Below are 16,600 nucleotides of genomic sequence, written 5' to 3' on the forward strand. Positions count from 1 at the left end.
AAGAATATATTTAAGGAAAAAGACTCTCTTTTGCCCCTGTTAAAAGGGTCTTTTTGTAATTTACTGAAATGTTCTCACAACTCCATGCTTCTAAAAGCAGCACTTTGAAATACTGGCAGACTTGACTGTTGTGAGACATGTCTCTTCATATTGTCAGGGGGAGAGAAGGATCACAATTTGGCCGTTTTCAGCCTCAGACTTAAATAAACATGTATAGGTACGTATATACATACACATACACACACACACATATATTTCACTCTGCCCTCAGTGCTGAGCAAGCCTGGTGCCCCACTGTGCCAGACACACCAGTGAGGGGACACACACAGAATCCAGCAGAGCCCAAGGACACCTCTGCAGCTACAGGGCCTGTAGAGCTTTCACTGCAAACGTGCCCTTTGGCTGCAGGATCTCTGGGGTACCAGGCCAGAGGAGAGCTGGGGGCAGGTCAGGCTGAGCAGGACACAGACACTGCATCTCAGTGAACACAGGAGAAGCAGCTACTGAAAAGAGCCTGGCCACAGAGCAAGGTCTGACCTGTAGGCAGTGAAGATAACCCTGGGTGCACATGGAGCAGCAAAGACAAGTCAAAGTGTTCAAAAGCAGTTCAGTAAATAGCTTCTGTCTACTCTGAGAACAGCCTCAGGTGTCTCCATAGAGGTCTGTTCTACAGTGAGACAGAAGTGGAGAAAATGAGTATGTGATCACTCATGATAAAGAGCACAGCACAGTGCAAGGGGGCTGAATGCAACCTGCATGAACAACTAAAGTTTCCTTCTTCAAGAATATCTGAAGTTGAAACCTTATGGCAGGCTAAAGATGTTGTACCTGCTTTCAGAGGGGGGGCACACCCAGTGGTTTCTAGCCTTGCAGAAAACAGGCAGAAAGCACATCTGGCTGAAGAGAACAAACCCTAGAAATACAGGAAGTCTTGAAAAATCTGAACTGAAAAGTGATTAATTTTTTTTACCAATGCAATTGAGTCCAGAGATGTCATTAGGAAAAAGAAACCCCAGCACACATCTGCCTCTGAGCTAACCAGGAAAGCAAAATGGCTCCACTCTAACTAAGAAATTAAAACACTTTTAGACAGTTCTTACTCTCTGTGAACATGAGTCAGTACAAGTGAAAATGGTGCACAGATGGGCCAGCACAGAAGCAACAGAAGTGCCGTGATATTTACAAGGGGGGAAAAAAAAATCTTCCTTTACAAGTGTAAATATACCAGAGAAATGATCGGCTCACAGCACAAACTGGGCTTTGATGTAGCAAACACTCCACCAGGGACAGCACCAGGAGGAAGAGGCATGGTAGACACTGCATCTGGAAAACAGTAGGCTCGAAGCACTGAGCTCTTCCAAAGAGCCACAACACACACAAACATGCCAGACACACAGACCACTCCGTAGTCTTCATGCAGGCAGCAGCAAGGGGCCAAGCACTGAGCCAGCCCATGGAGAGATGCTGAGAAGGAAAGAATTGTGGTGAGTGTTGGGCCCAACAGCTGGAAAGAGCATGGTGACAGCCCCACCAGCCTGGGCTCTGGTGCACTGCCCACACCACCAGACATGCAACAGCTCAGACACACAAATCAAAGCTGGTGGTGTTCTGCATGGAGCCAAGAAAGCAGCACCTGAAGCATTCTGTCCAGATCTGGGGTCCTCAGCACAGCAAGGACATGGACCTGCTGGAACAGGACCAGAGGAGGTGAAAAGGATCCAGGAGGACAAAACACCTTCCAGTACCTAAAGGGACTACAAGAAAGATGGAGACAAATATTTTACCAGGGCCTGTTGTGATCGGACAAGGGGTAATGGTTTTAACTAAAAGAGTTGACTTTAAATAGATACAAGGAAAGGTTTTCTTACAATGAGGGTGTAGAAACACTGGCACAGAGAGGTGGGGAAGGGCTCATCCCTGGAAACATGCAAGGTCAGGTCAGATGGGGCTGTGAACAACCTGATGTTTAGCCTGAACTAGAGGACCTTTAAAAGGTACCTTCCAGCCCAAATCATTCTATGATTTTTGGGGCCCTCAGCCTCTCACAGAGCAGCAATAACACAGGGGGTCTTTTTCTTCAGCCTCTCTCAGGTCTCCCCCTCAGTGCAAGCTGCTCTGAGTTCACAGGGAGAACATGGGGCTGAGCTCTCCAGACTAATCACATTCCTGCCCACACGTCTTCCCCTCACCTGTAAAACAGCAGTAACAATATTTACACTTCTGAGTTGGCTCAAGATGTGGAATGAAAATTTAATTATCATCAGTGCTATTCACCTGTGAGAACAGCTCCCAGCCTGACCACAGCAGGAATGACTCCAGCCCGAGGAGCCCAGAGTGGAGCTGCAGGAGACAGCACAAATCTCATCCCAGCGGTAAAAAGGTGTGGCAGCTTTGAATGGGAGAGAAACAGCTTCCCCATCCCTTATGAACTTGTTTATAGTGAATTATCACAGAATTTTGTAATGGATTTTCAGTCTGCAGGTCAGGCAGACCCCTGCCATTGAGTGCTCTGCCCGCTGATGCTGCAGTGACACACATACTTGTGCTCTACAGGAAAACCAGTTTTAAACAATAAATCTGCCTTTCCAAACCTCTCAGCTCCCCTGGGTCCCTCTAACAACTTTTGTGGGTTTGTGCTACATCGTCTCACTCCTGAAGACCTTTTTTTCCCCAGTGTTGCGTGAAAGACCCAAGCACAGCAGGAGAAATTAATTAACAGAGCAGACAGCTATTCTGCCATCAAATGAACAAAATTAAACAGTACCAGAGACTTACACTTACGGTCACCCCTAAGTGTTTCACATGACAACAGCAGGGAAAACACAGTCCAGACTGTTGTTTTACTGTTGATAATATTCCAAAATCCACAGCGCTTACCAATTTCTCAGTGGAAATAAAACCTTTGACACCAGTGGGAATTCTGTCTGGGCATGAAAGCTGGTTGTTGTACTATGATCCAGCAGTAAGAGTCTGTTTTGATTGTCAGATGTTTAGCACCATTCCCTTCTACGCCTGCCCAGAGCACCTGGACTGACAAGCTGAGGACAAAACTTGAATACATCTGTGCACTCACGTGCTTTCTGCCAAGGCTTGTGCTGGTGAGGAGCTGATTCTGTTCTCCACTCCAGGCAGGGTTTATTTACACTTTGCAATCACCTCCCAGCAGCTGGAGGGCTGCCTGATGTGTCAGCCTGCTCTGCTGCAGAGCCTTGGCTTTTTGCATCTCAGCTGGTTTGTTACTGCTCGGATGCTGAGCAGGACTGGGCTCCTAATTTCTCCCAAAATCATGAAGATGTTGAGGAATATAGGAGGAGGGAAGGGGAGAAGGAAAGCATTATTGTACAGCAACAGTAAGAGGGAAAAGAGTTGAAGACAGGAACAAAATTCAAAGGCGCACGAGTGTAAGACAGCATCACTTCAGGCACATGTCAAAATAGTGTCAGATTTTTCTCTGTTCATTAAGTCAACAGTTAAACACCCACCAGCTCTGCTTTCTACTAGCCCTGGAGTTTTGCTGCACCTGGCAAACCTCTCTGTGACATCAGCAGTAGAAACAACTGGGTTTGTCAGCAGATAACCTCATTCATGAGTAGGCTGAGTACCCTCTTCCACTCATGTCACCATGAGGGCCACGAGCAGGGGTCAGGTCACAGACTCCAGACAGTGGAGATCAGCCCAAGCACAACAGAAGCTGTAGGAAATTGGCCTGAATTTTATCAGTTTTTTCTAGTTTTAAGTCACAAGTAACAGCACTTAATATTTATCCTCAGAGTTTGATAAAAAGAAAATTATCCCCATAATACTAAATTAAAACCATCAAATTAATATCTATCCAGCTAAGGTGGTAGAGATCACCAGCCTGTGGTGAGGAATGGTCCCAGCAAGGGAACACCTGTGCATTCTGGGAAGAATTTGGGGTCTGGGAAGAACCCCCTGTCCAGCATTTGGGGTTCTTAACTCCCTCATTTACAGAAGATTCACAGAGAATGAACCTGACACATGAGTGCTTTTCAACAGGACTTTGAACCTGTAACAATACTTGATATAAAATTACCGCCCAATTATAAAATTTTGTGGCATGGTTACAGAAAAACCAAACAACCCACATGCAATAACTTTAGAATGTTAGTTTCCCTTTTTGTACATAACTTTGATTATACTCATTGGAACTTTTCCATTACAGGTAGAAGGATGAGTAAACAAGCAAACCCTTATTTACGAAAGAGGGGTAACATTGTCCAAGGGAGACTGCATATCAGATTGAGACTATGGTAATTTCCTAGGACTGTATTTAGATGAAAGAATCTGGGGTTTTAGTGGTTTTGGCCTCAAAAGCCTTCCCAAGGGACACGTGTAATTTAGCTGTGATAAGTCTCCCTTAGGTTTAGGAGCCAAGAAGACAGACTCATCTCTCTTCTGCAAGAGCCAGCATCCAGAATTTGGCAACAAGCACACTTTGCTCCCAGGCAGTGTCAGCCCTGAGCTGTCCCTGCCCTTTGCCATTATACCAACCCAGGCACATCAATCAGCCCTGTCCAGTCTGAGGGAAAAATCCCACACAGACACCTTGACTGCCCTGACACTACCTGTTCCGCACTCCAACTTCCACACTTCTCAGTCCAAATAAGGCTGCTTTATGCACTGTTTTATTACTTCAGGCAATATTGCACACTCTCAGCAAGAGAAACAAAGACTTTGGTGAAAGCAAGCTTGTTTGTCTGAGGTTTGGGGGTTTTTCCTGTAAAAAAAATTCTCCCCGCTTGTAACTATGAACATTCCTCAACAGTCTTCACCTCAGTCAGCCAAAAATCACATGAGGTCTTTCTGAAAAACTAAGTTCTGTGCAATGAAGTTATTAACTGCTGGGAAAGGCAGAAAAGCTTTTTTACAGCTGTTCATTGATGCACTGAATGTCACCTCACACTCTATAGCCCTTTTGGATTCTGCAGACTTCTGGAGTAGGCTAAGAAAAAACAAAAATCTTGGCCAGAGCAGTTACACTGCTTCTTGAGATTTTTTTTTTTTTTTTTTTTTTGGTTCAGGCCTCAGATTCTCAGCCAGCAATTTCTGTCCCTGGTGGAAATTAAAAAAGCAAAACAAAACAAAATCCCCAAAAAACCAAAACAAAAAAAAAAAAAAAACCCAAAAAAAAAAAAAAAACAACGAAAACAAAAAAAAACCCCAAAAAAAAACAAAACAAAACAAAAAAAAAAAAAAAAAAAAAACAGACAAAAAACCCCACAAACCACCAACAAAACAAAAACCACCCACAGAACCCACCAGGATTATCTGCTTTTTAGGAATCCAGAGAACAAATATAAGTTCCTAAGGCATTTGCAAGAGATGTGAATTGACCCCAAAGCCCCAGCAGCCTTCCAAGGGAGATCATAGTTATTCTGACAAAAGCCAGCAGTGCCTGGCTTGGGACCAGAGTGCTGGGAAGTGGGAGAGGAGCAGCCTGGCCATGGCAGCTCCCATTTGGCACCTGTGAGCCCATCCCTGTGCGCACTCCAGTCGTGCTCCCACAGAAGGGACTGCCTGCTCCACCTGATGCTGAAGTCCCCACACTGATGCTTGAGCCTGTCCACCCAGGAGCTTTAATGACTCAAAAACCTTTCACACAGGGACCACGGCTTGTGCTGCTCCCTTCAGTTTCACACAGGTGCTCAAATCCCTTGGTTCAACCAATTGGCTGTCATCCTGCAGGAAATGAGGCCAGAATTAATTTGCTCCCTTTAATTTATGTTTCAACATTTTTATTCTAAAACTACATGGATGCTGGGGTACCAGCAGGTGCATTTCATTGGTACATAAACCATACCAAGCAGCCCTGTTCTCATCCCTGTTCTCATCCCGTGCTCCTGCAGCAGTCTACCACTCCTCACACCCAGTCTGCTGCTCGGCTTCCTTTCCTCTTTCCCTTTTAAATGGCATAGACAGCCGAGGAAGAGCCAGGCACTCACCTTGACCCAGACTTTCTCAGCAGGAACAACCAGGTTTGAAATGAGAGGAAATGCTTGGCAGTTGCTCCCAGGGGACTGGCCAAAAATAACTGCACTCTCTAGTTAACGTCCATCCGAGTACTACTAACATTTCTCCTTTAAGAGTGCCACTGAAGCACTTGATTTACACAAGGTGAGGCATTTGTAAGCAGTTGCCCAGCAGATCCAGCACACAACAGGGAACAGTCAAACCCATTTCAATCACCTATGTAAGGTGCCCGCGCTCTCCATACAGACAAGGCATCTTTCAGGGTGTGAATAACTGTAATTAGGAACCTACCTCTCACCTTTGATTATAGCTACAGTCTAGACAGCCAGTGTTGGCAGAGAACTGACAGACTTAAAATTACCTTGTACAAAAATTCCCCAATGCATCGGTTATGCAAAGAAACAGACCGGAGGCTTTCTGGGAAGAGGGTTATACCGAGCAGCACTCGACACTTGGCAGCAGTGAGGAGCAGGTAAGGCTGTTTACAGGGAGCTCTACTCAGCCGTGACTTCCACCAGGAGCTGCCCGCGTCCAGCTCAGAGCGCCGCAGGCTGAGCGAGCCGGGTCCCGGAGCCCCCGAGCCGCTCCTTGCGCTGGCAGCGGGCAGCGAAGTCTGCTGGATGTCAGCTCTGGCACAGCACCAGAGCCGGCAGCGGGGCCAGCCGCCAGCCCGCTGCTCAGGAAAACCTACTGAAAACCTGCTCCTTCCTTCGGCTCGGGCATGCAGCTGGGGCTGAGGAGCCCGGGAATATCCTCTAGTCCTGCAGCCGCGGGCTGCTGCGTGGGGCAGGCTGACAGCGGCTTGTAGCTCCCATCTCCTACTACTGCTTGTAGCTCTCATCTATCTCCTACTGCTGCTTGCCTTTTTTTTTTTTTTTAAGGAACCACTTGGATCATAACTTTAATCAAGACTTTGGAAAACAAGGCATCTAGGACATTTGGCCAAATGTATTCCAGCTTCATTAAAGAATTTAAAAGCTGCCCCTCCAAATTAGCAAATTTTTTATGCTTAAAAAAGAATTGTTGTATTTGAAAATACTGCCATAAAACAATACCTCAGGCAGGAGATAGTTCAGCTCCTGAAACTACTTGCTTTAAATTGTGTATTTTCATTTTCCATCTCGGATAAAGGTGTGGCAAGGCTGTGCATTGCTACATGACAGCTCGTTCTGCTTTTAAAACACCAGCACTTCAGTAGTAGCTAAATTGATGTTTTTCATGGGTCCATCACTTCCCGAGGGTAATTGATTAGCGCCAGTGAGGGGCTCTGAGATCTAACAGATTACATGTTCTGAGCCTGCTAAATCATTTGAATAGATTTAAAAAGATTCAGAATTTTGTGTGATCCAGTATTACCTTTCCCAATCAGCATTTCCCCTTCCCATATTTTGGCTCAGTTACAAAACAAGTGTGCTAAGCCCAGGGAGCTAGAAGAGTTGAACATGACACCTGTTAAAATATAATAGAAAGCGAGTATATTTTTCCACTGAGAGTTTCTCTGATGACTGTTTATTCCGCTGTTTAAAGATTACAGCTTTATTCTCGCTCAAGAGAAGAAAACGGAAAGGTCACAGCTCCGTCGAGCTCGGAGCGATCCGCCGGGCAGACGGCACTGCAGCCCCAAACAACATGCTGTGTTCGAGGCTCCAGCCTCACAACACATCCTCTGTGGTGCAATTTGGAACCATTTAAGCTCAGCTGCCTTAAACACAGCCCGAACCAAGAATAGCCTCGGCTCCCGGGCACAGGTCAGGCGATGCTGAGTCACTTGCTGGCCGGGGCCCAGGCATTCCAGCTGCCTTGGGCTCGGCCTCCTTAAAGACACAACTTGTGCCTGCCGCACACAGCCCAGCTCCAGCTGGGCACGACCAGCCAGGGCTGGCACCCTTGGATGCCGAGGGTTTAGCCAGATGCTTGATTCCAATACGAAATCCTGGTTCCTGCCGCCCTATTTCCCTCCAGCTTCGGAGCGCAGCGCTGCTGCTGCCTTCCTGCCCATTCAAAGCTACATTCATACATCTCTTTGTAATTATGAATCAACTCCCAGGCATCGGTGCACACCCCAGGCTCGCACAGAACGGCAAACAATATACTGTCACGGGTTGCATCAGCTGCACGATGCTCTCTCTCATGCCTTCAGGCTTGCTAAAGCTGATCCAACGCTAATATAATAATAGCCTTTTTACCCGCCTCCTCCCCCAACAATTACCGGAGGCTTGGAAAGCCATTGAAATGCAAATGGCACACGGAGAGGTTATTGGGAACCAGGCTGGGAAGGTACAAATGTTGTCCTGCTAGTTTCCTTTAGTTTGACACGAACGGGACCGTAGTCCTGAATTTATCTTTGTATGAACAGGGAGAGAGGCAATGTCGTGGATGTACAGACGGCTAAGTGTAGGAACTGAGGTGCATCTTCTCCGGCACGGCTTCTCTTATCTGGGGCCCGTTAGTCCCCTCAGCTGCTGCAGAAGCAGAGAACCGCACAGCACAGCAGTGTCTGTAGCTCCGATAATACCAGCGTGCCCAGTTACACAAACTCACAGAAACGCGCGCACTGTGGGAAAGATCTTGCCCCCACAAGGCAAGGCACTGTGGAGCCTGCAGTTTGCTCTGTGGCCAGATGAAAGTCAGAAATACTGCATCCCTCTCCCTGCTATCCCACCGCATCCTTCAGCCCAGGCGCTTCTACAGAGGACAGGACCCCCTCCCTGCACCCCGCCCCATCACGGTCTTTTTCCCTACTATCTTTTCAGGTAATGTTTCCACCGAGGACAGAAAAAGGGCTTTTTGGACCCAAGGCAGTCCTGACACTCGGCTGGAGCAGCCGCGAACAGCAGCGTGTACCAGCTGCTGTGAGGTGACATGGGACTACGATGACCCCAGACACTTCTTCAGCCTCTCAGTCCCAGTAAAGCTTCAGGAATACCTCCTAAAAATAGGCTGCGTCCTCAGCCCCTTTTCTGTAGCAAAACAACCTATAAATATCACAAAGAAGATGTTTACCCTGTTATAAACAAATTCCAACCCCCGTTCAAAAGATCCATAGAGAAGAGGGTCTAGCAGCCAGTGCATAAGGGGTAACTTATTTGCTTTGGCGAGAAGGCGGCTGAGGCAAATCTAACGGCACTTTACAGCTACTCAAGCGCAGTTATTAACGGGACAGAGCCAACACAGCTGGGGCTGATGGCCAAAGGGTCAGTGGAGGGGCAGACTGAACCCAGGAAAATCTTCTTGCCAAGGTAGCGGGCCATTGGTCATCTCTGGGAAGGCTGGGGAGCTTTCAGCCCTGGAGGTGTTCAGTCGTGATTGTGGCTGAGGTAACCTGGTATCCATGGGTCCCGCTCCGATGGGGCCTTTGGGCTGGAGACCTCCAGAGGTCGCTTCCAGCCAACAATTCCATAGTTCCGTAACCTCCACGTTAAATACTTGGCATTAAAGGGTGAAACTGCAGCAGCTCCTTCCCCTGTACTTCTGTACTGTCCCTGGAGCAGCACACAGCTCCCAGGCCGCGCACCACCCCATCCCAGAGGGAACGCGCGGCCGTCCCTGCCCGGGGCTGCGGGCACACGGGGCTCCCCCGGCGCCGGGGCTGGCAGCAGCAGTCCCAAACCCTCCCTCGTTCCCTGCGCGTCCCCCACCGCTGTTTGCCGCCCGCATCTCCCCGCTCGGGTGAGCGGATGCGACACTGACGCCGATGTGGCGGAAGGATGCGCGCCGGGGCCGCGTTTTCGGCGAGAGGCAAAGGCCGGCGGGTGCCGGGGCTCGGCCGTGTTCCGGGCCCGCGGGTCCCCTCCAGACACCCCCTCGGCTCTCCTGCAGACACCCCCATGAGCTGCGCGGGGCCGGGCGGGGGCGCGGCCCGGCAGGAAGGGCGGGGGGCGGTGGCGCGGAGCGCCCGCCCCTCACGGCCGCGTCCCGCCCCGGCGGAGAGGGGAGCCGAGCCCGCGGCAGACGCAGCGGAGCCGCGCCATGGCCGGCCGCCGCCTCCTGGGGCTGCTGCTGGCCTTCGCCGCGCTGCTGGGCGCAGGTAGGGCGGCCGGGCCGGGCCGGGGGCGGCGGCGGGAGGGGGCGGCCCGGGGGAGAGGGGCCGGGGGGCGCGGTGAGCTGTGCGCATGATCGCGGCGCCGGGCTCGGCCCAGGAACGGCGGACCCCCGCCCCCGGCCGGGGTCACCCCGCGGGATGCGGCCCCCGCGGGATGCTGCCCCCGAGGGATGCAGGCGGTGCGGCCCCCTCGCCATGGGGGCTTCTCGGTCTGGATATTCCCCCCGGCAGCAGGGTGCCTGCCCCGGTGGGGGCTCACGGGGCCGTGGAGATGCGCCCCGAGGACAGGCCCCGGCTGGGAGGGTGCACCCCCGGGGATCGCCTCGGGGAGGGGGCTGCCCCCTTCGGGCCCCGCCTTGCGCAGAGCACCCCGAGTCCGCAGCGGTGGCGGGGTGCCAGCCTGTGCATCAGGGCCGGGCCGCGGACCATCCTTGTCCCCCCCTCCTTCTGCCGACCCCCACCCTGGGCCCAGCAGGCTCCGGCCCCTGCTCCCGCTCCCCCTGCTGCCACGGGGCCGGTCCCGCAGCCGTGCCCTCAGGTGGGGCGGCTCCAGCCTGCCTTAGATCACCGTGACAGTGCTGCTGATGGACGCATCGCGGAGCGCAGCGGCTGCCTTCGGGTGACAGTGTGACAGCGATGCTTAGCAAGCGCGATGCTGCTGGTATAAAGCTCTGGAGCAGCCTGGGGCTCAGTTAATCCTGAGCAGAGGTAGCCATGGAGTCACCGCCAAAGGAGTTTGGGTTTGTCTGTCTGCTCGCTGAGCTGTTGGATTAGAGGATTCTCTGTGTGACCCAAATTAGTCGGGCTGCTGGTTGTATTCTCACTCTTTTTTTGTCCCACTGTTATTTCTGCAGATCAGAACAGTCTAACCCAGAAATCGTTCCCAGCTAAGCAGCAACTAGGAAGGAAAAAATAAACTACTCTTTTTAGGAGAGTAGGAAAGAAGAAATTATAATCAATGCAAAGTTTACCACAACTCTTTGTCTCCTTTAAAAAACCCAATGGTACTTTTAAAAAGCTGTGTGTTTGAATTGAAAAGAAATGTCTTTCTAAATGTTATACAGAGGAAACAGACAAGAATTCTGTAAAAAGCATCAGGAAAGTTTTTCTAAACAAAATCTGTTATTAACCAGGAGGCACCCGGCAAGCACAGACTGATTAGAAGATATCAGCATCAAAGCAGACAGTGAACAGAAACCCAAGCAGCTCTTGCTGTTGGAATAGATTAGGTTTTCCATGAGTCAGCCTGGAATTAGCTTGTTTGCATTTGGTACCTACCTGTTTGTGCACCTGTAATGGTAACAGCGTAGTAGAGAGTTGCTTGTGCTGACCAGGTTAGCAGCTGCATTTTTAATTGACGGATATCAGTTTGACAGGCTGAGCTGAGATGGTGCATATAATCTTGATTTTGGGTTTAAAAAAAAAAATCTAGGTAGTCAGTACTAAAGCTATTTGCATTTTGTCTTTTTCACAATGTGGGTAAACAAAAATGCTGTTTTGGAGCTCTTGGGCTGCAGAGTCCAGCTCTTAAATATCCTTGGCTGTGTTTGTATCAAAATGAATTTCACTGAAATATTCATAAATCATTCCTGCCAGCGTGAGACTTCACAGGTAATTGAACAAGATTAAGTTTGTCTCCTCTCCGAACTGTTTAAATTGCCTCTCCGTGGCAATCGCTGCAAGGGGGAGTTCTCTGCTCTTGGCTCCCCTCCCGTGCAGAGCATTGCCGACACGGGGCACACCGAGCCCGGATGCTGGTGTGCGGCACAGCCTTTCCACCTGGCCTTTGCTTTCTCCCCCGGGGTATCCCGGCAGCGGCTCTCCCAGCCCGTGGGTGCTCCTCCCTTCCTCCCTTTCTCTCTCCTAATTGTGTTGGAACGGCTTTGCAGCACCCTGAAAGAGCCTTGGGAGCCTTTCCCCACCTAAGCACTGACCTGGCCTTTTGGGTACCAGCACAACCTCCCTGCCAGCATCCTGTACCCACGGGAACGGAACAGGTGGTGGCAAGGCAGCGGGTTTCCCAGGCAGGGCATTCTCTGCAATTTCTCCAGAACAGCAGCAATAGAAATCACACTTCTTCATTGCCTCTGTTCCCCAGCGGGGTTTCTTTTTTTTTTTTTTTGGCTTCTTGTTCTGAAACAGTTGCTCCAGTAGTGCTGAAGGCAGGCTGTGGGCAGCCCAGTCTCTTAGAAGCTCAGAGATTTACAAATTACCAAGAACTAAGAATAGCAAACAACAAAATCAGTACCTAGCGTGATTCCTGCAGCTGTGGTCCACCTCCACTACTGACACAAGACTGATGTGTGTGTTGTCTGTGACTGTCCAGTAAAGCAGGAGCAAACTTCACTTTTTAATTGGAAAAAAATAGGTTTGGGTTTCTCTTTGATCACATTCTAGTGCATTTCCCTTCACTGGTGGCTCTGTGCTTCAGTGCCCTCTCTGGGCTCTCAGACACAGCTGTGCCACATCTGTCTGTGCCTCCAACCTCTGCCCACAGCCTGTCTGCCTGTGGCTGCAGTGCTGGAAACAGGCACTGCTTGTAGCGCCCCAACCCACTGGCCAGTGCTGCTAACTCTGCCCTATTCCCAGTGTGTTGGGGGGCAGAAGCATTAAAGTGTTTTGAGAAGGTGGAGAAAACCAAACACCCTGCAAAGCCTATTGGCTGTAGCCAGAGGCAGGCGTTCCCTGTGCCAGAACGTTGCATGTTGTTTGCAATTCACAGATCTGTGAATGTAGTTATGTTTCATATTTATGTGTCATTCAGGGTTAACCACATGCTTGTGGACAACAGTAAGAGTTGAGCAAGAAGCTTACCAGTCTTGTTGTTTTCCCCTCTCCTGTCCTCAGTCTCATGAGCCAGTACAGGAATGCATTAATGTGTTTTCTTTGAAAGCTGGCAAATTTGACATCTGAGGGCTTTTTGCAGGGAGCACAAGGTTTCCTCTCACAGGCCAGGCAGAAGGAGCACGTGCAGTTTTTGTGCTTTACCTTTTGTAAGAGAAGGTTGAAGAAAACCTTCACTCTCCCAGCGGCAGTAAGAGCAGTTGGGCGTGTCCTCCAAAGTTGCCACCTCAGCATGACAAGCTGTGTTGTCGCCCGTGTCTTCACAGACAGCATCTCACAAAGCACCTCTCCTCCCGAGTGTGGCTACCTGCACCCACCAGCAATTACTGAAATGTAAAGGCAGTATCAGACAGTGCAATTAGCTCGGTGTAACTGTTGCACAGATGGCCGCAGTGCCTGGGGGCGGCTCCCCTGCACCGGCTCCCCACCACAGTGTCCAGTGGAGGGCATGGGCAAAGCAGAAAGGAGCCATCTCTTCCTGATGTTTTTTTCAACTGTCTGGACTCTGTTTTGCACTGGGCAGCTGTGGAATGCAGCTGGCAGAAAAGGGCTGCCAGTGCCAGGTGACCCCGTGTCTCTGTGTCCCATCACTTGCTAGGGTCACTCGCCATGGATGTTCCAGAAGAGTTGCAGGGAGGAATTATTTTCAGTAGAACAGAAAGGCTGGGTTTGGCATTGTTGTAGAAACTAAAGGAGATAGCAGCATTGTATAAAGCTGATGAAAATCTTTTATATAATACATTATTGTGTTATTAAAGTTATAATTACCAGGTATCAGTGGTGAGTCAAAGTAATACATTTAAAGAATAATTTTTACTTAGATAATGTCTGTAGTGGGTATGACAAAGCAGGAGAAGCCAAATTGGTTTTCTTACAAATTATCTCTGATCTTTGAACACATATGCATTAATTAAATGTGCCATGCTCAGATATTTATGTACATAGCTGTGGAAATAGTTAATTTCCATGGTTCTACTTGTATTTAGAATTTTTTTCTTCCACCAGCCTAGTGATAAACTTGCTTGGAAATTGCTCTTTGACTCTTGAGTTTTTTCCCCCCTCTACAAAAATGTGATTTTTTTCTTACATCTGTTTCAAACATTTCAGCCCTTAAAGCACATAAAACAGAAGTGTCTATTGATCTCCTGAGCTGACTAGAATAAACCTTTAAAACTACTTGGTTTAAACCCAAATTTGTTTTCTTCTTGGAAGAATATCTCCTGGAGGTTTAAGGCACTAACTTTACAATTAACTAAAGGAAAAACTGGGGTTTTATTAGACATTGCTTCTGAAGCCACTCTAATAACAAAACATATGCTTAATAAACCACATAACACTGATGGCAAAGAGAAAAGCTTTGCAATAATTCCTTTGTAAGTTGATTGATACAATTCACAATCAGGGGAAGTGCTCAAATAGAGGCAAGCAGGAGAAGATGAATGTAGCACATCAAAATGTAGAACATGAAAGGACTTTGAAAGGGAAACTTCAAAGTTGGGGATCCAGATGCTGGAGTCACTAGCTGTGATTTAGGATGAGAGCACAGGAACGTGACTGCTGAGGGAACAGCGCTTTTGAGAAGAAAACAGAGTCCTGATACAAACCATGGCACAGAGAGAGGTGAGTGCTGCCTTGCACTCACAGGGATTTCAGTGGAGCTGCTCAGGGTCAGCTTTGGGTTTGATCTTCTGAGAGCTCAGCCTGCTGGAGTGATGGGGGTGAAGTTAATGCTAATACATATTTATGGAACTGCCTTGCAGTCACTCCAGAATTCTTTTCCTTTGCTTTTCAGCCTTGTCTAGGAAACCCAGAAACTTATTGTGGGAGGAGAACTGGTGCCACAGGCAGAAAGCTGATGCTGAGTGTGAGCTTTGTTTCCCAGCCACATGAGCAGCATCTCCAGGGAAGGTGATGGCCCGTTTGCTGTAGGGTCTGGTGCAGTCCCCACGTACATGTGTAAAAAAAACAAAGCAAGTGAAACCAGAGGCATTGGCAAGATTTTGCAGGTGGTGGCTCAGACAGGAGCCACCTCCTCCTCCTCAGGAGGAGGAGTGACACTGAGCCCCCGCTTTGTGACAAAGCCACAGGCTGGCTTCTGCCCCAGGAGCTTCCACTGGGGTGGGTGTTCAGCCTGGCCCCACTCACCAGGCCCCAGCCTCTGCTGCTGGTGCCAGCCTGTCTCTTGCACTGTGCAGAGACACTGAGCCCATGCCATGCAGTTCTGTGTAATTATCTGAGGAAACTGGAATGTGTTATTTCCGACCAGCACTCCCCCCCACCCCAGGACAGCACTGAGCCTTGACCTCATTATGCTTTTAAAAACACCCACAGATCCCAAACATGTCTTTCACCTCGTGCAGAAAATAGAGCGTTTTTAAGTGAGGTTAAACATATATTTGAAAAGACAGTGTATTCCTTATTTCATTTTTTTGTAATGATGGTCTTAACTGAGTGAATTATTCATACTTTCACAGAGAAAATCTCAGAACCACAACAGTTTGCAGACAGTTGGGTTTGCAAGTGTTGGTGCTATTTCCTCTCCAAGTAGGGTCAGAGAGAGCAAGAGACCTGTTGCTGGACTTTTCTTTGAACCCACTGAGCATAGTTCTATGTTTAAATTGTTTAGTGCCACATTAATAGCACAGAGTGCTGTGTCTATTCAGCACCTGGTCCCCTGGTGATAGGGATGCAGCATGTGCTGGGCATGGGAAGCAGCAGAAGCTAAATACACACCCCAAACTCCCCTTTTCTGAGACTTCTCCGAACCCCTCTATGAAAGCAAGGAGCCAAACTCACCTTATTGAACACAAGCTGTTGAAAAAGGCTGAGGGATGTGGCACAGCTTCCCTCGCCGTGGGCGAGCCAGGAGGGGTGGTTTCTCAGCTGCCGGCTGGGTGGTTAAAAATCACCACCAGTTCCTGCATCACCTGCTCAGAATTATCTCCAGCAGATCTCTGTTGCTGCCTCTTACTTGGAGGGCGCAGCCCCCCACCCTGCTGTCTCTCCGTGCTGGTTCCTTCCCGTGGCAGCCCCGCCTGGATCAGGGATGCTCCCGGAGCAGCAGAGCCGCACGACCCGGAGCACAGCGGGAGTGTGCGTGGCCAGGAGGGTGCAGACAGCGAGCAGCACAGGCTGGGCTCTCAGCTCTCCCCGCCGGACCCGAATAACCCCCGTTTACACTGGGAGGGGCTGTGGGGAGGCGGGGACAGCGGTGGCCGGGCACACGGATGCTCTCAGCCACAGGAGCAAACTGAGCCCCCCATGCTCTCCCAGAGCCCTGCTCATCTGTCAGCGTTACCCGAGTCTTCCTTCCCTCTACTGCTCTGCTTCTGATTTTAAATAGCACTGTATGACAGGAGTATCACATCCCAAGTGATGAACCAGCATTTTTACTCTGTAATTCCCTATTTACCGACTTTTAACTACAGCAGCTCCTCTTGATCTTTATCTGATGAGAGCAATCTTTTTCCACTGGGAATCAGGTGATAAGCATTTAATCTCCTGCTTCAGTTTTCTTTGGGCTCCTTCATCACTGACTTTGTCATCAGTTGTTCCTGCACTGAGTTATCAACAAAATGCTTTCGTGCCACAATTTGTTGCCTGGTTGATGAACAGGCATCTTGGCAATAGACAAACTCATAGCCATTACTTAATGTGTAAGTAGAAATCATATGGCTAATGTGAGTGTACATTCTAATCTTTCTGGGTGGACAGCAGGCAGGA

General features: G+C 49.3%; 1 protein-coding gene across 4 annotated transcripts in view; it reads left to right on the forward strand.

Annotated features, from left to right (window-relative positions):
- The first annotated feature begins 9,912 nt into the window (after positions 1-9,912).
- CD99L2 (CD99 molecule like 2) overlaps positions 9,913-16,600 on the forward strand; it is a 29,440-nt gene continuing 22,752 nt past the window's right edge. For all 4 annotated transcript variants that reach the window (XR_003944926.2, XM_030228774.2, XM_030228775.2 and 1 more), the window contains exon 1: positions 9,913-10,018. Coding sequence is in view for 3 of the 4 variants with exons in the window: in XM_030228774.2 (XP_030084634.1) it covers positions 9,961-10,018 (58 nt within the window). In the remaining variant the exon portion in view is untranslated. The remainder of the gene's footprint in view (positions 10,019-16,600) is intronic.

The sequence above is a fragment of the Serinus canaria genome, chromosome 4A, assembly GCF_022539315.1.
Source record: "Serinus canaria isolate serCan28SL12 chromosome 4A, serCan2020, whole genome shotgun sequence".
NCBI classification, from domain to species: Eukaryota; Metazoa; Chordata; class Aves; order Passeriformes; family Fringillidae; genus Serinus; species Serinus canaria.